The 20,977-nt window shown below is 42.9% G+C and overlaps 4 protein-coding genes across 5 annotated transcripts; 2 read left to right on the forward strand and 2 right to left on the reverse strand.

The window, feature by feature from the left end:
• Positions 1 to 539: 539 nt before the first annotated feature.
• Positions 540 to 5,399, reverse strand: LOC118123947 (hemicentin-1). Its single transcript, XM_035181663.2, has 10 exons — positions 5,148 to 5,399; positions 4,315 to 4,590; positions 3,893 to 4,207; positions 3,508 to 3,810; positions 3,137 to 3,391; positions 2,508 to 2,834; positions 2,189 to 2,425; positions 1,554 to 1,781; positions 1,199 to 1,462; positions 540 to 1,085 (listed from the first exon to the last, which is right to left on the reverse strand). The coding sequence occupies exons 1-10, from the start codon at positions 5,197 to 5,199 to the stop codon at positions 886 to 888; spliced, it is 2,457 nt and encodes an 818-aa protein (XP_035037554.2). The 5' UTR covers positions 5,200 to 5,399; the 3' UTR covers positions 540 to 885.
• Positions 5,400 to 5,566: 167 nt separating this feature from the next.
• On the reverse strand, positions 5,567 to 10,160 carry angptl6 (angiopoietin-like 6). The gene is made up of 7 exons (XM_035181664.1): positions 9,942 to 10,160; positions 8,878 to 9,373; positions 8,634 to 8,774; positions 8,334 to 8,535; positions 7,258 to 7,451; positions 6,092 to 6,362; positions 5,567 to 6,005 (listed from the first exon to the last, which is right to left on the reverse strand). The coding sequence occupies exons 2-7, from the start codon at positions 9,346 to 9,348 to the stop codon at positions 5,821 to 5,823; spliced, it is 1,464 nt and encodes a 487-aa protein (XP_035037555.1). The 5' UTR covers positions 9,349 to 9,373; positions 9,942 to 10,160; the 3' UTR covers positions 5,567 to 5,820.
• Positions 10,161 to 11,686: 1,526 nt separating this feature from the next.
• On the forward strand, positions 11,687 to 18,361 carry ppan (peter pan homolog). The gene is made up of 13 exons (XM_035180715.2): positions 11,687 to 11,901; positions 12,205 to 12,375; positions 12,706 to 12,807; positions 12,890 to 12,940; positions 13,126 to 13,296; positions 13,504 to 13,580; positions 13,916 to 14,023; positions 14,149 to 14,272; positions 14,361 to 14,439; positions 14,634 to 14,763; positions 14,854 to 15,011; positions 15,104 to 15,534; positions 17,356 to 18,361. The coding sequence occupies exons 1-13, from the start codon at positions 11,887 to 11,889 to the stop codon at positions 18,328 to 18,330; spliced, it is 2,592 nt and encodes an 863-aa protein (XP_035036606.1). The 5' UTR covers positions 11,687 to 11,886; the 3' UTR covers positions 18,331 to 18,361.
• p2ry11 (purinergic receptor P2Y11) lies at positions 16,720 to 20,680 on the forward strand. 2 transcript variants are annotated; one of them, XM_035180754.2, is made up of 2 exons: positions 16,720 to 17,172; positions 19,514 to 20,680. In XM_035180754.2, exon 2 carries the CDS (start codon positions 19,552 to 19,554, stop codon positions 20,491 to 20,493), a length of 942 nt encoding a protein of 313 aa, XP_035036645.2. In that variant the 5' UTR covers positions 16,720 to 17,172; positions 19,514 to 19,551; the 3' UTR covers positions 20,494 to 20,680. The 2 variants fall into 2 exon arrangements, with proteins under 2 accessions (XP_035036645.2, XP_035036644.2); XM_035180753.2 differs by lacking the exon at positions 16,720 to 17,172 and adding an exon at positions 19,197 to 19,338.
• Positions 20,681 to 20,977: the final 297 nt, after the last annotated feature.

Raw genomic sequence — 20,977 nt, forward strand, 5'->3', positions numbered from 1 at the left:
AAATAATACAATTGAAGTAAATGGTGACCGATTTTTCAAACGCAAAAAGAACAACAGAAAATAAACATGAAATGCCTCCATACTGCTCCTGTGGTGTAATCCAATTGTCTCCAAAGCACCGACATTCAAATTCGACCAGAAACAAGATAATTTCCACTGTTAGCCTAAATATCCGCTGTGATATACGTGGCTCCGGGGGAGGATATCATGGACATTTAGGTTAAAAACATGGTGTAAATGATGCAGTTTCGAGTCGAATTTGAATGCCGGGGCTTACAGGGGTTGACACCACAGGAGCAGCATGGAGGCATTTTAATCAATTGTTTTGGATTCGCTGTTTCCCCCTGAAACTCCAAAAGTGCTTCGTGGACTCAAACACTTTACCCACCCCTCCATCGGCATAGTGGTGAGTCGATATTTAGTGAATATTCATTTTTGGGTGAACTATCCCTTTAAGAATTTTCCTCCCCCAGCATTTCATATGAACTGACTTCTGAAATGATAAAATCAGGGAAACCGTGTAATCACTTCTCAACATGTTCAAAACAAACCAAAAATCAGTTTTATTGTTTTCAAGATTCAAAATTGCAGAGGCTGAATTGTGAAAGCAAGAAAAAGTGAAACCGCAAGGATGGCAAAGGTTTTGCTCTCACTAAAAGGAAGATATGAGAAATAGAAGCACAACACATTGGAAGAAAATTTGAAAAAATAAAAAAAACTCACAAAACACTGTCAGTAGCATGATTTGGAAACCTCCAAATGACATTAGAGGTGTAAGCTGATGCAGGTCAGTACCATACAGGGGTAAACATTAAAGTACAGTATTTACATGCCATTCTTGCCCCCAGCCTGATTTCTCACAATATTCAGCAATGAGTAAATATCCTAAGCTTTGTCCCCACCAGACGTTTCAGTCAAAGGAATACCTGAACCTTCCTCGGCTGGAGAAATAAAGCTATATTGTCCATGTTTCTTACGACGTTTGCAGAGAGTGATCATGACGATGAGGAGGAGGGTGAGGAAGCACAGAATCAGCAACCACCAAATGATTGACAGCGAGCGTCCTCTGAGTAGGTCCCCTCTACCTGTAAACAAGAAAATAATATTATTACTTTTCTTTCTCCACAACATCTGCATCAGCAACAACTTCTTGCTCCACATTTCCACAAGTGTCATTTGCAGAATCAGAATTAATGACCTCTCATCCTCAGTGTGACAGATCTTGACACGCTCCCAACTTTATTCGTGGCAACGCAGATGTAAACACCAGCATTGGTAGACGTGGCTCCTGTGACACTGACGTTCTTCTGGCGCCCTCCAGTGGTCTCCCTCACATTCTCGACAGCGGGGAGGTTCCACTGGATCTCAGGGACAGGGTTTCCCTCAGCGCTGCAGGCAAAAGTCACATTTTGTCCCGGGGTCACCTCCTGACTGTAGTTCCCCTCCCTGAACTCAGGGGCAACTGTGGAGCAAAAAAGAAGGCAGATTTGAGAAGAAGACATCACCACAACATAAAAAAGGCTCTTTCTGTGACGCCAAACATTAAAACTCACACAAAACATCAAGATATAGTGTGCGGTTGGCTGTTCCGTGTGGGTTGGCTGCTCTGAGGACGTATTTTCCACTATCGCGCTTTGTCCAGCGTTGTGGGAAAACCATCACTTCGCCATCTTTAAGCCAGGTGATGATGGGTGCAGGTTTTCCCTCGGGTTCGCACTCCATTCTGACCTTTCCATTCTCTCTGACCTCATAGCGATCATCACAGGTAAATGAAGGGCCATCTGTGAATATAGTGTTAGGATAGTTTTCAGAATTAAAGGGTCAGTGTGCAGAATCTAGTGACATCTAGTGGTGGATTTGCACCATTTGCACCACAAACATGAGAGAGAACCTGTGGTATCCTTCAGTTGTGTTCAAAAGGTGTTTAGTTTGTTCAGTTTGGACTACTGTAAAAAACATGGCAGCCTCCGTAGAGAGGATGTAAATATAAAGTGTTTAAATATAAAGGGCCCTTTCTAGGGTAAAGAAAACCACAATTTGTGCAATTTAGATGAAACACACTAGTGAAAACGTCTCTAGGATTATTTTGTATTCAATTTCTGCCAATAGATCCCTTTCACCTAAATCTTAGACCTTTAAAAATATAAACTTAATGAATCTTTGGTACGGTAGAGTCGGGTGTACTCACATTCAAATGTGATATCAACAGACGTGTTGGTCGAGGAGAGCTCATTAGAGACTGCTGCTGTGTATTTTCCTGAATGAGCCCTGGAGAGAGGCTCAGACGGATTGATCAGTTTTCCCTCACAGTACCAGAGAACAGTGGGTGGAGGGTTCCCATCAGCTTTACAGGGCAACATTTCCAGTTTGAAGTAATGCTCCACTCCATTGAAATGGGTCGGACAATCTTGCATCATTGGCTTATCTGCATGTAAACATGAGCATAGATCACAATTAATATTAGCAGAGAGATAGATACCTTTATCTCTAATATGTGGAAAACTCACAGTGCACAACAGCGGTGTAAGGCTCTGAGGATATTGTGGGAATGGTGTTTGGTCCCTTTGGTCCCAGGAGCAGCTCAGCGTGGCATCTGAAAAGTGCTCCGTTGTGATCTCTCGTAGGTGTCACTCTCAAAAGAGAGGTCTTGTTGACTGGGGTCACGCTGGTGTCGTTGAACATCTCCTCGTCATAGTTTTCCTCGCCCATGGACCACGTCACCCTGAGGTTCAGCACAGGAGCCACACTGATGATGTCACATCTCAGCAGGTACTGGACGCCCTCCACCATGGGACCTTGAGTCCCCGCTGAGACCGACACGACATCTGGAGTCTCTGTGAATAACACAAAGGAAAATATGTGGTAAGAACAAAGAAAGGTGATGATAATCCTGACATTGCAAACACAATTGTATAAGAGGTGTCAATGCCAACATTTTTAGTGTGTGCTATTTCAAACTGCTGAATATTATTGTATTCTCCCTATATACTTTTCTTTTAAAGTGACATGGTACAGGTACTATGAAGAGTTTACGCAAGCAAGACGACATTACTTCACATTATTATGTCAAACATTTTGGATGATAATCCCCTCGAGATAAAGAGGAGATTGTGTATAGTGCAGTCTGTATACTCACTATAGAGCTTGATGTTTGGCTCTACAAAACACTGGTGATTATTTCTCAGAGTAATGTAGCATTTAGGTTTTAAGGACCAGTCTTGAAGTTTCTCAACCGTCCAGGTGACAGATGGAGGGTTTTCAGACCCTGTGCCTCCGACTGAAGCCTCCCAACCAATTCCTGAAACATCTGTGGCTGATGTGCTGCAGTTAACTGAAGCTCTGTCGCCAAATCTCACCACAACTTCACCAGGTGTCAGCGTCAGGGGGCAAACTGCCATTCAGAAAGAAAATCATATTCCATCAGCGTTTGATAAATATGAAGTTATCAAAAGTATCTACAGGTTGATAAACAAAGATATAAATGATGCATATTTGAGAGAAGTATACCCTTTCGTGGCACAGGGGTGGTCACGGCCACAGCAGGTACTCCCATGACATCTTTTATCACATGGATAAAAATGGACTTATTTGTTCTTCCCAGACGATTGGAGGCTGTGCAGGTGTAATTTGCGCTGACGTTTACTTGAGTAACACTGAGATTCATTGTGTTCTCCATCATATTCACCCCATCATGGGTCCAGTGAAAGTGGGGAGGAGGGTTACCCTCAGCGTCACAGCTCAGGGTGACATTATCACCCTCCGTCAAAAACATGTAGACATCAGTGGTGTTGTCGCTTAACTCAGGAGCATCTGAAGAGGAACATGCCTTTTGAATCATTCAAATACAGGATGTAAGTTTAGAATAAAAAATGACACCAGAGCGTTTACTCACATTGCGCGAAGATAACTACTGTGTCAGAAATAATGGGAAGTTTTGGCCCATTTGGCCCGAAGTCCAGCTGAGCCTCACATCGAAACTTGGCTCCGGTGTCTCCTCTGCTGACGTTGGCAATCAATTGAAGGGATTCGGTCACTGGCGTTTTGGATCTGTTGGGGAAAGACTCTGTCCTGATCATCTCGTTGTCTTTGTACCACTTCACAGTCAGGTTCTGAACAGGAGCAACATCGTGGACATCACACTGCAGAACATACTGTGTCTCCTCCACACTATAACTCAAAGGAAACAGGGAAACCATGTCTGGATTCTCTGTCAAAACAAAAGAAAATTGATTAGAGGAGTTATATCCCCCACCCACACACACACACACACACACACACACACACTGCATGATATTTATTTGAAATTACACTCACTGTATAAAGTAATCTCGAGGTCTTTACTGCATTCAAATGAGGCATTCATCTTTATGATGCACTTAGCCGTTACGTTCCAGTCTGACAGTGTCACTGTCCAAGGGATAAACGTGTCATCTACTGTCATTTCAGACTCTGCGTTTGACCAGTACATCCCGTCATGATCCTCATGTGAGCTGCTGCAGTTTAGAAAGACCTCGCTTCCATATTCTGATATCACCTCAGAGGGATCCAGGACGAGAGGGTTGTGTTCTGTGGGGCATGTGCCGTCCGCATCTGTAAATAGACCAAACAGTGATGTTCTATTTGGACTTAACAGGTTTACTTTGCTGCTCTCTGCTGGCTCATGTCACCAATGCATGTCACTGTGAACTGTGTGAGGCTTAATTCTAGCTCATAGAGTCTAACCTTCACTCATCCTCTGAAGTTAGCACGAGTAAGTCAAATTTCACAGATAGTAACGTGGATATCTTCACCAAAAACATTATCACATCTACAGCTCCCACTAAAATCTCAATTAATTATTTTAAAAAAATATTTGTTCATTTTGTCAAATAGCCAATGACTAAATAAATGACAGTTTCTGATTTCCTCCAAATGATCCCAAACAGAGCCTCACCAAAGGAAAACTTAAATTTGTATCTAGTATGTTTTTTTAGCTTATTTTTGTAGTTGCCATCACTGGTCACATGTGCCGCGACCAAAACTATACGCAAGCAAGACCCACCCTGTTTTCAATATGTTTTACATCTAAAAATGTTTTATCGCTCTCTAAAATAACACTTACATTATGTGTATATCATCATGTCATGCAGAGCATCACTATCACTCACCACATAGCAAAACCATGAGCATTAGGAGATGCAGCATCCTGAGAGGCGGCATGTTAGATCAGCACGCGGGAGGAAAGAGGTGGATGGAAGAAGGGAAGGACGTTTCAAGATGGTCCAGAGGATGTCCAGCTTCAGGACCTGGACTAGATCAATTCTGGCCCAGACCTGGCTCCGGGAATGATGATGATGACTTTCGACTGACAGTTGAACCAGTTTGAGGAGGAGAAAAAAAAAAGGAAAACGAGGGGAAGTTCAACGCCCTAGTTGACAGGAAACCGCCTGTGAAGCGGAAATATAACATCACAACCACAGGTCTGCGTGGGGCAACCGTTGGTGATATGCTTCCCTCCTCCCACATTTAGTGAAATCATTCAGTGCATCTTCTTCACAAAAGTACATACAGGCTCTAATTTGGCACCGTTTTATTGAAAAGTTCATAGCAAATTGAAAAAACATCAATTTTGTCAGGAAATTGCAACACAGAGAACTCGAGACATGGTGGTCATCATCCAATGACTCACGGTCTACACACATGTCACTGAAAGGCCTCTAATAAGCATCTAAAGACATCTTTTATTTTACAGACACAGTTTGATTCCCCTTCACACACGTCTGAGAATCATTCACATCAGTTGATCACATTTCTTTCTCACATGTTGTCATCACAACTATGTTACGTGGGTTTGATCATCATGGAAACTCGTTTCAGGGAGTAGGACCCTCCGTGGAATTCCGCCCAGTAGACCCCATCCTGGTAGCGGCTGCGATAGTGTCCACCCCGATACCACACTCCATTCAGATTGGAGTGGGCACACATGTGGTACCACCAGCCTCCTTTCTGGTAATGGGCACAGTTACCTGATAACACAACAGCAGGTCAGAAGAAGTTACTCACATGAAAAGTCACTGAGAAAACAAACAGGACCAGTGGGAGAAAAGCAAACCTGTGTAGCTGTCCTTGTCTCGATCCAGAGTGGTGAAGGCCTTGTTGTTGTGCCACGAGAGCGAGTCCCCTGCATTGCCCTGGTATTGGCCCAACCGCAGTCGGTACCAGTCACTCTCCGGTTCCAGGTGGAAGCTGTCATACTCGGCATACACCTGCCGGCCCTGCCAGTCCTCCAGAGCCACACGTAGCTTATAATCAGCCTGTTTGGTCAGCCAGTAGAGGTGCTCCAAGCCGAGCCAGTACTCTCCATCTAGGTTCCCAAAGCCTTGCTGTAATATACAGAAGTTATTTACAGTTTATTGTGTTGCCCATTTGCATTTTTTCCTATATTTTTTAGCAGTGTCAGTGTCAGTTTTTTCCACTACTTATGTCCAGACTGAATTATATCAACAACCATTGGATGCATTCCATTTATAGACATTCATGGTCCCTGGGTGATAAATCATAATTTTGGTGTATCCTGTGTTTTCCTCCAATACAAAAAGCTATTAACCTGTTTTTACTTTTACAAAATCAATTGGATGTATTGGCACAAACTCATGTACAGACATTCATGGTCCCCAGAAGATGAATCCTCCCGACTTCAGTGATTCTCTGACTCTTCCTCTTAAAATAACAATAACTTGAACTTATATAGAGCCTTTGAAGCGACGCTTTACATGTGTCACTAGAGACGAGAGAAAAAAGAAAAGTTTCCACACAAAACAGGACAGAAATAAACAGCACTAATGGCGTCAAAGGCCTCGGTGAACAGGTGGTGTTTGAGGAGTTTTTTTTAAGGTGTCCAGAGATGCAGCATTGGGGATTTCAGCGGGCACAAAGTTCCAGAGGGTGGGTGACACAAAAGGCTCTGTCTCTAAAGGTTTGCAGGGCATGGAGGGATTTGTGGGTGAGAAAGGTGTCTTAGTTGACATGTGTGTATTTCAAGGAACTGTCTTGACAACTATCATATGGATTGCCAAGAAATTTGGTGAACATTCATGTGACTTTTACAATGAACTGTAATCAGAATTTCAATGTATTTCAAACTTTCAAAATAAAGGCCATTCCCATCAGCCTCAGCCGTACTTACCATGCTAACATACAAGGCCAAAATACTGTAGGCTCTTTACAATTAAAAGAATAATGAACCACAGCGTTATTTTTAAAGTTGCACAAAATCACCTTATACTGCTCCCAAGTCCTGAAGAAGTTGACCGACCCATCCTGTCGTCTCTGGATGACCGTCCACCCTCCCTGAGCCTGACTCTGCTCACACCAAGCCTGCATCAGGCGGTTAGCGCTCTGCGGGCGGAGCAGGTATATCCCACTGGTGGTCTCGCCCGTTTCCAGCACATGCTGGCAGTCCCGCCATGGCCCTGAGTCGAGAGGATAAGAATAAGAAAAATAATATGCAAATATGTGACATTATAATATATATCATCATTTAAATTTTTACTAGTAAGTAATACTATTATGAATAGTTAGTAGTCAAATAGAGACACAACTGATTTTCTTCTTTAATTCTTCCCTGAAAACTTCTGAAATGAAGTCAGTGGCTCCGACTATTCATTACTTTCACACAGACCAAAACCAGTAGCTGTAATTTGGAAACAAAGAAGTGCCAGTTACAGGGAGTTTCAGAATTTGGTCTGTTGTTGCGTCCCATCGTCACTGTGCCTTCAGCTTATCTGTTCCCTGCTGAGGAATTTTTTCCCAGCTCATGTTCAATGTCTCATGTCACAGTGATGAAATGCACATGGGAATTTGCACAGAGAAAATGTATACATAGAGGAAAGCCTGAAGTGATAATGCCTGAAAGTGCTTTTGCTCCACTCTCACATAAGCGAGATGTGGCAACGCGAAACGTCTTTCAACAGACCTGTTGGGAGACGTTGAGTCACACACTTTGTCTCTTCTGACTTGTCGGAGGGAGGGCTCGAATCCTCTACTTTGTCATTTCAAACATTCCAGTTGTGCAAGTTTACGTTCGCAGTGTCGTCTATAGCTCCAACAAGTGCTGTGCTCCATGCATGTGTTCTTATTATAAATCCCCCTCTGCTCGGATAAGAGCTGTTTTTGACATTGTTTAGGCATTCCCAGTGAGATAGGGCTCCTACCAGCAGGTCACTGACTCCATCAGCCTCTGCTGCTTATCTGGGCAGTTAAATAACTCTGACAGAAGATTGGCGCACTTTATACACACAGGTTTGAGTCTCATCAAGCACTTCTGCTTAAAGACACGTTTGACTTGTGTGTACCTGGAGTCTTTGTGACAGGGGAACTAATGAAAGGGGGGGCTGTAGGAGTGTTGGTGCTGGGGAGGTTATGAACTCGCTCATTTTTTTCCTGCTGTGGCGGAGGAGCACTTTGGTCCCTTTGAACGTCATTGGTCATTTCGCTGGCTTCAGAGCTGTAATTAGGATGCACGTTAGACTGGATTTTTGGTGGTTCAGTCATCACCTGGTCGGACAAAGACAAAAATAACACAGCGCAACCTCAGTTCCTGTGTACAAATCGAGCACAAATTTGCAACATGCAGACCACAGATGGTTTCCTACCACGGAGGGCTGGTGGGTGGAGTCCCTGCACTGGCACTGCTTTTCCAGACGAGCAATAAACTGGTTCTGGGAGCTCAACATGGAAGTGATGGCTCCATATTTCTTCTCCAGCTCCCTGTAATTGCTGGACACCTGCAGGGCCTGAGATGTCCCAACCCCCAGAACAGACACAGTATGAGTTTGACCATGTAGCTTCGCTGTGACATGAATCAAACTTCAACGAGGACTGCAGTGCTCTGCTCACCTGTGTTGTAGCATTGAGCAGCAGGTTCTCCGCCCTTCGCTGCTCCGAAGCCTGGTCCTTTTGGTTGATGACTTCATGCAGCAGCTGGGCGTAGAGCTGGGTGATGCGTGAATTCATGCTGTTACTCTCTTTGCGCAGGGCTCTTACCTCCATGGCAAGGGTCCCCTCCTGGTCCAGTTGGCCCCTGAATTTCTCCATCTCTTCCTGCTGTCGCCTGAGCTCCGCCCGCAGCGCTGCCACCTCAGACTGGTTGGCGGCAGCAGACTGTGTGTTCAAACACAGCGCCCCTGTCAGTTTTTGCTGGGGGACAATGAAGGTGTAGGAGCACCGGCCTCCGTTTGTATCTGAGGACCGTGATGAACGTTTCTGAGTGTTATTTCCATTGGCCCCTTCCCTCCGTCCACCAGCTTCTGGTATGTCCACACAGAGGGTTAGAAAAAGAGTCAGGCCTATCGTCAGTGTCTTCTCCATGAATGTGTTCAGCTTCAGGTGCCACCTTGGAAGTGGAGGAGAGGACATAATGAGAATCACCACCAGCACCTAAATATCACCTCATAATGTTTGAATGAGCCTTTATCATTCTGACACTTTGAAAAAAAAAGACGTCAACTTTGACTTCCAGGAAAACTGAGTGTTGTGGGTTCTCACTGTCTGCCAGATGTTTCCTCAAACGTCAAAGTACACCCAATTCCCCCTGGCTGGAATTTATTAGCAGGTCAACACTTATGGGTGAACAGTCAACACAGACCAGCCAGAATCAACACACCTCCATCTCACAGTCAACAGACAGCTCGGCTCTACATCCAACCACAACCACCACGGTCAACACCATAAACACATGAATCAATACCGACATCTCAAACAAGCATCTTCTCTATCTCAATGAAAAGCATCACAAGACCCACCAGTAGAAATGTGAAACAAACCACCAGGAAAATAAAAAAAAATTCCCAGTAGATAAATCACAATATAGAGTACAATGATCTGACCTCAATGCCATTGTAAATACATGTAAGTCTACCTAAAAATAGATTGTATTAGAAAAAAGACCATTCATTACTTACTGTAGCAGCTGGAAAGTGTTTTGAGAAGTCTTTGCTCTTTTCCAGTAGGAAAAACCTCCAGCAAGCCGCTGATGTAAAGTTAAGGCAAAGACATTTTAGAAATCACATCTTTAAGAGTCACATAAATGAGCCGCTTCTTCCAAATAAAGAGACATCTGTGGTCCTCTCTAATGTTAAAGTGAAGCAGATGCAGTAAGATTTGTCAGTGGTCAGACCAGCTCGTCTTCCCGGGGGATTCTGTCCCAGGATCTCTCAAGAAGGAGACAACTAATTACACATTGTCCAAATGGCACCGCCTCCCAGTGCTGGTTGTTTAGCTGGGTGTTCAGTGCAGGAGTCTCCTCCTCCCTCTGCCATCATTGACCTGCTGCCCTGACACAAACTCTACAGAGCTCAACTGCACCAATGCAGTTTCTTCCACTTTAACCTCATTGTTGAAACATCTTTGGTTAGATGCATAGCCTTTGTCTTCCCGTGTGCAGAAAGCATGCCGTCTCTGTTCAATGTGAGAGACAGTTTTACAAAAATGTTGACAAATTACGTTTAATTGTCAATTTTACAGCCTACATACATTGGAGCTTATATTCTGCAGGCTCCTCTTGACTATTCACAGCTTTATCTTCTATCTGACTTGAGCAGTGGTGGAAGAAGTCTAGTTTTTATTTAACTAAAAGTAGCAATATAATAAAGAACTGCATTTAAAATCTTAATTGATTAAAAGTATAAAAGTACATCATAAAATAAGTATTTAAAGAGTTTTGTATTATAAAAGATACAATATTTGAATGTCACAGATGAAATCTGTACTGCTTGGTGCTTTAATCCATCTACATTTTTAATATTTGAACATGTACATTTGCAAAGGAACTTAATACTGTGATTGTCAAATAAAGAAGGTGGAGTACAATCCTTCTTTCTTTAAATATAGTGAAGCAGAAGTAAAATACTGTATGTGTTTCAACTTTCATGTTAGAGAGCTTGAAGTCTTCACCCAGTGGAGTTGTTTGTGCTGCATGCAGGGCTGCATTCAGTGTTGTGAGGTGGAAAATATTATTATTATCATTATTGTTGCACTTGATTACGGTCACACCCAGACTGCATGTGGTTTTAAATTTGCTGGTGAAGCAGTTGTACTATTCTACTGATAAGATGGAAGTGGAACTTGTCACCAACCCTGTTTTTTGTACAGCTTTTGACCACATCCCCATCACTGCTGCCTTCTTCGCTGTGGCTAGTGTGAATATATACGAGCTGGCTGTTAACGGTAGTCGGATGTGAGGGGAGCGCCTGCTTTGAATTACGTGTGTTTGCTGGTTTCTGCTGGTCACAATTAGGAACTGCAGCAACACTGCAAGAGCTTTATAAATCAGATTTAGGCAAATGTGTGAAATAAATAAAAAAACAAATTAGACTGAGGGCCAATAATAACAATTGACTACATCTCTGTTTCATGTAGGTCACAGTGTCTTGGTCACCTCATTTGAGAACATAGGACAAGATAGAGAATATCAGTTGTATGTTCTAATCAATGCCTGCCACCAGTTGATGTTATGGGATGTTAGGGACATGTCTTTAGGGAATGAATCAGTAAAAGAAGAAGACACCATTCAGTGGACACAGTCTCTGCTTTTGTGAAGACACCTCATTGAATGAAAGGGCCTTCCAGACCGTGGCTTTCCGGCAGGGGGCGTGCTAGCCCGCGGCACTATGATTGTAACTGCCTATATATCCGGTTCAGCTCGGAACTAGGAACCAGACACGCGAGAAACACCGGACCTGTTTAGTGTGACACACAGTGCTGGAGCCATGTGCCACACGTCGTGTCGGGTCCACAGTTGAATAGTTGTCTACAGGTGTTTGCTGTCATTATGATCGTGGTTTGTTTTTGTAGTACAAATCCACTGTGTCGCGTTTAGTGTGCCTTTGCTCCGCGTGTCGCTGAATTATGGGGAAATCAAAGGTAGGTAACGGCCTATGCTAACAGGTTAGCATTAGCTGATCGTACTAAAGAGACTGTAAAACAACTGTTCTTAACTGAAAAAGTGTAGCTTGAGTTAAATAAGGAAATCCTGGTTGAGCTGTGTTTGTCGGTGGATGTGTGATAGCGTTAGCAAAGCCGCTTGACATCGACATTAGCCACATTTCTTTAGCCGAGTCAACGTGCGTTTAAATCGCCTTTTCCTCAAACTCTTACAATTCAATTCTCCCAGCGTTACTTAAATGTCTTACGTCCGTGTCATTTGTTCGTGTGTGTTTTTGTCAGACCAAGAACCAGAAGAAATCCCGAGTCGCAGCGAACCATGTGGCCGAGCACACGTACGGAGCTGTGCCCCACTCCTTCGTCTTCCATCGGGGTCAGGTCGGGAAAAACGTGGGTCAGCTCATCCTGGACGTGCGGAAAGTCCTGGAGCCCTACACCGCCGAGTCTCTGAAGGTCTCTTAGCTTTTATTGCACTCATATTTTAAATCTTTCCTTATATTTAAGTATTGCATGCTACTTGTTATTACTTACTTTTGACTCTTGCTGCTGTAATATTGCTAATTCCCCCTTAATGGGACTAATAAAGGATTATATAATCTTATCCTAGCTGCAGGAAGATTCATCTAAGAACTGCTGCAGTTCTTTTAAATGATACCAGCAAAGTAGAAGTGTGTGTGGGACAGGCTTGATTTTAAGTTTTGAATGCAAAGCTATGTTTTGTCTCATCAGGTGGTCACAGTCTCATTGCCTGATCTGTTTTCTTATTTTTTTATTTTCCAACAGGTCAGGAAAAAGAACGTGCTGAAAGATTTCGTGTCCATCGCAGGACCCCTGGGAGTGACACACTTCATGATCTTTAGCAAGACCCCCAGCAGTATCAACATGGTGAGATCACATCATCCTTGAGGACTCAGATTTCTCCCCCCCTTAAGTCTTTACTCTAACAAAGATTTTCTCTTCCTCTCAGAGACTTGCTCGACTTCCCAAAGGCCCCACGCTTCATTTCAGAGTGCTCAAGGTAAACACTGTTTGAAATCATGAATAAGAATAGACACAGGGGCCCAGATGATGAAGATTTAATATTTTGACTGTTGAGTGATGTTTTTCAAAGTAAACGCACTGATGTGCCCAAACTGACCGTCATTTTAAACCATTTCCTTTCCCCCCCTGTTTTTAAATACACCCAAACTTGTTTTCTTTCAGTACTCTCTCATCAAAGATGTGATTTCAACTCTGAAGAAGCACCGGATGCACGAGCAGCAGTTCTCACATCATCCACTACTCATCCTCAATAACTTTGGAACTGATGGCATGCACATTAAACTCATGGCCACCATGTTCCAAAACATGTTTCCTTCCATTAATGTGCACAAGGTACGTTTGGCCAACTGAACCGTTGCATTAGAGCGCGTGAGACCTAGAGGTTTAAAGCCTTGTCGGTATGATGAAAGTATAGTCTTCTGATTTCCCCTGACGATTCATCAAAAGTAAACGCTATCTGACCTTTTAAGGCTTAAATGATTCTTTGCCTTCAAAGTTGAGTCTGAATTCAAGTGATAAATGTGGAGTTTATTTTTTCAGGTAAGCCTCAACAACATAAAGAGGTGTGTGTTGCTGAATTACAACCCGGAGACTCAGGAAATAGAGTTTCGGCATTAGTAAGTAAAACTGTTTTGTCATTAATACTAAAGTGGAAGTCATTGTTTTCTCCGTTTTTATCCGTGTCTGTAAGAAAAACGCAAAGTGCTTTCAAATGTTAGAATTATGTCACAGTATTTCATAGTTTTTAAAGGAAAAACTAAAAAAATGAATTTTCATGTAACAAATCCTGAAATGACGCCTGGGCTCAGATGATGACAAATCAGGACTTGACTGTCCAGTGATGCATGTTCAAAGTAAACGCACTGATGGGCCTCGTGACATTAACTGTATTTACTGCCATTTATTGATGAGATGTCAAAGTGACCCAAATGATCTTGTTCCCACCCTGCAGCAGCCTGAAGGTCGTCCCTGTCGGCATGAGTCGCGGAGTCAAGAAGCTGATGCAGGAGAGGTTTCCCAACATGAACAAGTTCGAGGACATCAGTGAGCTGCTGATGAAGTAAGGTTCTAGTGAAAGTTTAACTCGTATAGTCCTCCTGAGGCCACAGGGAACTACATCCCCTCTGCAGCTGCAGAATTGTTGACATGGAGTTGTGTCTAAACAGTTTTGTGCTTTTCTCTCAGGGGGGCGAACCTTTCAGAAAGTGAAGCGGAACAAGACGGGGATCACAACATCACCGAGCTGCCGCAGGTCTACTCTGGAAGAGGCAACATGCCATCCCAACAGAGTGCTGTCCGTTTGACCGAGGCGAGTACGCAGAGGGAGTTTGTTTAGAAAACAACGTTAAGATGCTGCTGGGATGGAAGCTAAATTTTGTGTTTTTGTTTTTGAACAGATTGGTCCTCGCATGACTCTGCAGCTGACGAAGATCCAAGAAGGCATGGGAGAAGGAAATGTCCTCTATCATACCATGAGTGAGTCATTTTGCATTCAGTCCTCTCTCTGCTCGCTGTTCAGGTGTACATGATGAAAAAAAACAGTATGAATTCCATGATCTCTCTCTAAAAGTAAACGCTTACTGATACATCTACTGCTTACTTCATGTGATCTACACCCAGCACAAACTGTTCCTCACCAGATATTTTGTTTGGAACTATGTTTTTTACAGTCTCCAAAACAGAGGAGGAAATACAGGAGATCCTGAACAGGAAGGAGGCCCAGTTAAAGGAGAAGGCGGCTCGGAGGAAGAAGCAGGCGCAGAACGTTGCTCAGAAAAAAGAGATGCGAGAAGAGAACAAGTAAGTTGACCCTGAAGATTATTTAAATCTTCTGTCTGTAATTTATTTTACATTTGGCCGGAGTGTAAATTTTTTTTTTATCATTAACAGGAAGAAGAGTCTGGAGGGCATTAAGCGGAAACGCGATGAGGAAGAAGACGATAGTGAGGTGGAGGATCCTGGGAGGCAGGACGGTCACACGGCTCCTCATGTGTCAGACGACGAGGAGGAGTACTACAGACAGGCTGTCGGACAGGAGCCAGATGAAGGTGTGTAATGATGTACTAAAATGTTAGAGCTTAAATCTTGTTTTGATATTATTTAGTTATTGAGCAAGATTTTTTTTTTTCTCTGTTTGCAGACATGTTCCCAGTCAAAAAAAAGAGGCGGAGCTCAGAACATGGACCTGACAGGCGGAGGACGCCGTTCGCTGGTAAATCCGGGAGACATGACGGACAATCTAAATCACCAAAGAGAGGGGGTCCAGAAGGCTCGCAAAGAGACAAAACGGGAAAAGGTTTTAAGAAATTCGGGGACAGGGAGAAACCGTTTGGAAACAAAATGAAGCCTGGAGGAAAGGCATTCGGAGCTAAGAAATTTGGTGACAGAGAAAGCAAATTTGGTGACAGAGAAAGTAAATTTGGTGGAAAGAAGAAATTTGAAGGGAAAAAAACGTTTGGAAAGAAAAACAAGGACAGCTCGTTTAAATCTAAAGGTCAGAAAAGCAAAGATGGCTTCAAGAAGAAAGGTATGGGAGCGAAGCAAGGATTCAAACAGAGGAAGGGAAAAGGTTGAACCAACCTACTTCCCAGACTCGGGACATTGAATGTGTAATTATTTTGAAGCACCAGGTGGCAGCACGTATCCATTTTGCCATCAGTGAATGGTTGTTTTGACAGACTGTTTGTTTGTTGCTGAGCGTCAGCAGGGGGACAGAAGTGAAGATGAAAGTTGTATATTTTCACACTGTACGAAATAATATTGAAAATGTACTTGTTCAATAAATTGTTTAAAATATATCTTTCTGACTTGGTGCATGGGAGCGGTGGAGGAAAAAGAACACGGCAAAATGCAGGTTGCACATCAAGTTGTATCATAATTAGACATCCAATAATAAGACTAGTGATGGGACTGATGATGAAACTATTAACAGTAAGTGATTGTGTGTGCTGAGCAGGACCATGGGGGCAGTAGTGGATCAGCATCACATTCAGACTGCAGCGAGATGGTAAAGCACAAAGCATGATGGGACAGAGACTGTGCTGAGTTAGTAACATGCACCAATGGGATATGAAAAGGAGAGGAACATCTTCAGTGTTGGCCCAAGAGCACCATAACCTGGGGATGGTCAAAGACAAACCTGAGCCAGCCCTAACACAAAATTAATCCAAAAACGTTTTCTGTCTAGAAGTGATGGAAGTAGAGATGAAGGGGAAAAGGTTCAAATCAGTAATTGGGTTTCTGTATTAAAGAATGAAATTAAAACTAGAATGCTTTGATAAAGTGCAGATATTCAGAGGCAAATAATGTTAAATGACAGGTAATGAATTACTCTAGCACTTCTCTCTGATTCTGACTATGCAGCGGTTGACGGACATTCAGAATAGCAGGTCTGAACTGTTATAAATATAACAACTGTACAGAATATACAATTAGTTTTTCGATTGCTTGGCTTAAAATCAGTGAAAAAAGATTTCCAATAAAATCTGAGTGATTACACAGAAATGGGGTAAACCCCTGTACGTGTTTGTATTTTGATAGTTCATAATATATACATTAGGTAGAATGGCACTCCGTACAGTGCATAGGAGGCCAAGACCAATCAAGCTGCACCTAGTTACACACACTCAGATATTAGTTCCCTAAATATGTCGGATTGTTTTTCATCAAGGTTAATTATTTCCGGAATATATTTGAGAACGCCATATTTCGCAAAGTTAAAAAAAAGTGATAAACAATTCCTGGGTCCACTCCCTGATCTGCATTCACACCACAATTTATTGAGCTCCTCCCTGACCCGTAACACATCATTCAAACTACTCCTTGGCGTAGGAAATTATGAAGAAGTGTAGGTTTGGGATGTTTGTGCAAATACCGAGTAGAACAAGCAGCCATGACGTTAGCAGCCTTTTCACACCTTGTGATTCAGACGTCTGATTGAGATGCTGTTGCAACACTGTGCGGCACTCAATCGTGTCATCTGTCCCATGCATCCTGCCACAACTGCCTGCTCTTTATCACCAGTGTGTTTTCAAATGCACAAATTGCAAAACTCTTGCAGAGCGTAAGAGGAACTTTCATGTTCATATGCAGCAGCTCACCGCAGCTCACTCACATTTCTCTGCTGCTGTGTTTTGTGACACGTTTTCTTACTTCGGAGATGAACACTTTCTCCATCACGCCACAGTGTACTGCAAAATCTGCCTTTCAGTAAGTAGAAATTGACATTTTATAATTGTTAAATCTTCTTTCTGAATGTAACATTCAATTAACAGTTAATTTCATTCCAGATCATGTTTTTAAAAGTTTTCTAACTTCCTATAAGGAAACATATGAATCAGATATGAGCTATTATTAAACGTGTGTCAAATACTTCCATTTCTAGATATATGACAACTTAATAAACTTCAGCATGAGAGCAAGATGGCGCACAGTTTCGCCGTCTGTGAGAGGTTTCAAATAAACCTGCTGCCCTGGATGTACGGGGTTGAGTTCATCGTGGCCCTGACAGGAAACCTCTTTGCCCTGTGGCTGCTGGTGGTCAGAGAGAGAAGGAACTGGCACACCGGCGTTGTCTTGTCTTGTAACCTGGCCATCAGCGACCTGCTCTACATCCTCACCCTGCCTCTGCTGATTGTTTACTACTCACTGGAGAAACACTGGATTTTTGGTGAAGCCGCATGTAAGATCGAGAGGTTCCTCTTCACCTGCAACCTCTATGGGACCATCTTCTTCATCATGGCAATAAGTGTGAACCGCTGCGTTGCCCTCGTGTTTCCCTTCTTCACCCATTCCTACGTGCTGCCTGCCCACGCCAAAGCCGTCAGTGTGGTCATCTGGGTTGTCGTGGGAGCCATTTCCTCCCCTGTGTGGAAATTTGCCACCGTTAGCCGAAATGAGCACAACAACCACAATAAGTCTCTGTGTGTGTCCTATGCTCGTCAGAATCGTGCAGATGAAATCTCTCACTTCACGTACAAAGTATTTCTGGCTGTGTTTGGGTGCCTCGTTCCATTTATAGTGACTTTCACTTCTTACTGTGTGGTGATTTCGGTGGTGTGGAAAAATGTCAGTATAACAACACTGGAGAAACGCAAGGTCGCTCTGTTGGTCGGATCGGTGGTTGTGCTGTATGCTGTTTCCTTTGTGCCGTACCACTTCTTTCAGACCTACAACCTGTATATGAGAAAGAAGGATCACACCAACACTGTGTGCTGGGTTTACGAGATGTACCAAGTGTCCAAGGGCCTGGCAAGCCTGAACATGTGTCTGCACCCAGTCCTTTACATGGCTTTGTTTGACAGTATGAGAGTAGCGTGTTGTGGGAAGAGCTCAGAGGACAACTTCCGCGCAGTGGCCAGAGAGTAAAGCTGCTGCCTGACGGCTTTTCTGCGATGCACGGCCTTCTTCTATTTTTAAATATAATAACGTTTACACAGGAATTATTTCCAAAGGATATCTCACTTTGAAGACATGGATCTTTGCCATATTATTTTGTCTGTATTATCAACTTTGACACATAGCAATCATTTGTTTTTCTATTGCTTGACTTAAAATCTGTGAAAAAAGATTTCCAACAAAACTGCATAAAATCTGAGTGATTACACAGAAATGGGGTAAACCCCTGTACGCGTTTGTATTTTGATAGTTCATAATATATACATTAGGTAGAATGGCACTCAGTACAGTGCATAGGAGGCCAAGACCAAACCATCCCTTTACCTTCAATCAAGCTGCAACTACTTACACACACTTGGAGATATTAGTTCCCTAAATATGTCTGATTGTTTTTCATCAAGGTTAATTCATTATTTCCTGGAAAATCAGTGAAAATATTTGAGAACGCCATATTTCGCAATGTTAAAAAAAAGTGATAAACAATTCCTGGGTCCACTCCCTGATCTGCATTCACACCACAATTTATTGAGCTCCTCCCTGACCCGTAACACATCATTCAAACTACTCCTTGGCGTAGGAAATTATGAAGAAGTGTAGGTTTGGGATGTTCGTGCAAATACGGAGTAGAACAAGCAGCCATGACGTTAGCAGCCTTTTCACACCTTGTGATTCAGATGTCTGATTGAGATGCTGTTGCAACACTCTGGCACTCAATCGTGTCATCTGTCCCATGCATCCTGTCACAACTGCCTGCTCTTTATCACCAGTGTGTTTTCAAATGCACAGCTGACCTTACAGTTTTGCTTCTTCAAATTGCGAAACTCTTGCAGAGCGTAAGAGGAACTTTCATGTTCATATGCAGCAGCTCACCGCAGCTCACTCACATTTCTCTGCTGCTTTGTTTTTGACACGTTTTCTTACTTCGGAGATGAACACTTTCTCCATCACGCCACAGTGCACTGCAAAATCTGCCTTTCAGTAAGTAGAAATTGACATTTTATAATTGTTAAATCTTCTTTCTGAATGTAACATTCAATAAACAGTTAATTTCATTCCAGATCCTGTTTTAAAAAGTGTTCTAACTTCCTATAAGGAAACATACAAATCAGATATGAGCTATTATTAAACGTGTGTCAAATACTTCCATTTCTAGATATATGACAACTTAATAAACTTCAGCACGAGAGCAAGATGGCGCACAATTTCTCCGATTGTGAGAAGTTTCAAACAAACCTGCTGCCCTGGATGTACGGGGTTGAGTTCATCGTGGCCCTGACAGGAAACCTCTTTGCCCTGTGGCTGCTGGTGGTCAGAGAGAGAAGGAACTGGCACACCGGCGTTGTCTTGTCTTGTAACCTGGCCATCAGCGACCTGCTCTACATCCTCACCCTGCCTCTGCTGATTGTTTACTACTCACTGGGGAAACACTGGATTTTTGGTGAAGCCGCATGTAAGATCGAAAGGTTCCTCTTCACCTGCAACCTCTATGTGAGCATCTTCTTCATCATGGCAATAAGTGTGAACCGGTGCGTTGCCCTCGTGTTTCCCTTCTTCACCCGTTCCTACGTGCTGCCTGCCCACGCCAAAGCCGTCAGTGTGGTCATCTGGGTTGTCGTGGGAGCCATTTCCTCCCCTGTGTGGAAATTTGCCACCGTTAGCACAAATGAGCACAACAACAGTACGACTCTGTGTGTGTCCTTTGGTAATCAGAATCATGCAGATAAAATCCCTCACTTCACTTACAAAGTATTTCTGGCTGTGTTTGGGTGCCTTGTTCCCTTTATGGTGACTTTCACTTCTTACTGTGTGGTGATTTCGGTGGTGTGGAAAAATGTCAATATAACAACACTGGAGAAACGCAAGGTCGCTCTGTTGGTCGGATCGGTGGTTGTGCTGTATGCTGTTTCCTTTGTGCCGTACCACTTCTTTCAGACCTACCACCTGTATATGAGAATTAAGTATCCCAACAACACTGTGTGCTGGGGTTACGAGATGTACCAAGTGTCCAAGGGCCTGGCAAGCCTGAACATGTGTCTGCACCCAGTCCTTTACATGGCTTTGTTTGACAGTATGAGAGTAGCGTGTTGTGGGAAGAGCTCAGAGGGCAACTTCAGAGCAGTGGCCAGAAAGTAAAGCTGCTGCCTGACGGCTTTTCTGTGATGCACGGCCTTCTTCTATTTTTAAATATAATAATGTTTACACAGGAATTATTTCCACAGGATATCTCACTTTGAAGACATTGATCTTTGCCATATTATTTTGTCTGTATTATCAACTTTGACACATAACAATCTGTAATAAAACATCTTCGTTGCTGTAATGTGCTCATTTCAGTTTGATAAATCTGTTATTATCATCTTCTTCATGCACTTCCTGTCTTACCCAGTATATATAATTATATGCTTAGAAAATGAAAAAAAAGGGGATGTAAGATAAGTTGATTTTAATATATTTAAGAGGCCAAAAGTTGGGGCAAGTATTTGGCCATGAACAACAACAAAAAAACTAAAATGTGAAAAGTCTTGTGCAATCAATTATTTTCAATTTCAATCCTTTTTCTTTTTCTCCCTGAACAGTGAAGTGTGGCAACAAACCAACTTAATCATTCTCAGTTTGG

This window comes from Hippoglossus stenolepis, chromosome 16 (genome assembly GCF_022539355.2).
Source record: "Hippoglossus stenolepis isolate QCI-W04-F060 chromosome 16, HSTE1.2, whole genome shotgun sequence".
Lineage (NCBI taxonomy): Eukaryota > Metazoa > Chordata > Actinopteri > Pleuronectiformes > Pleuronectidae > Hippoglossus > Hippoglossus stenolepis.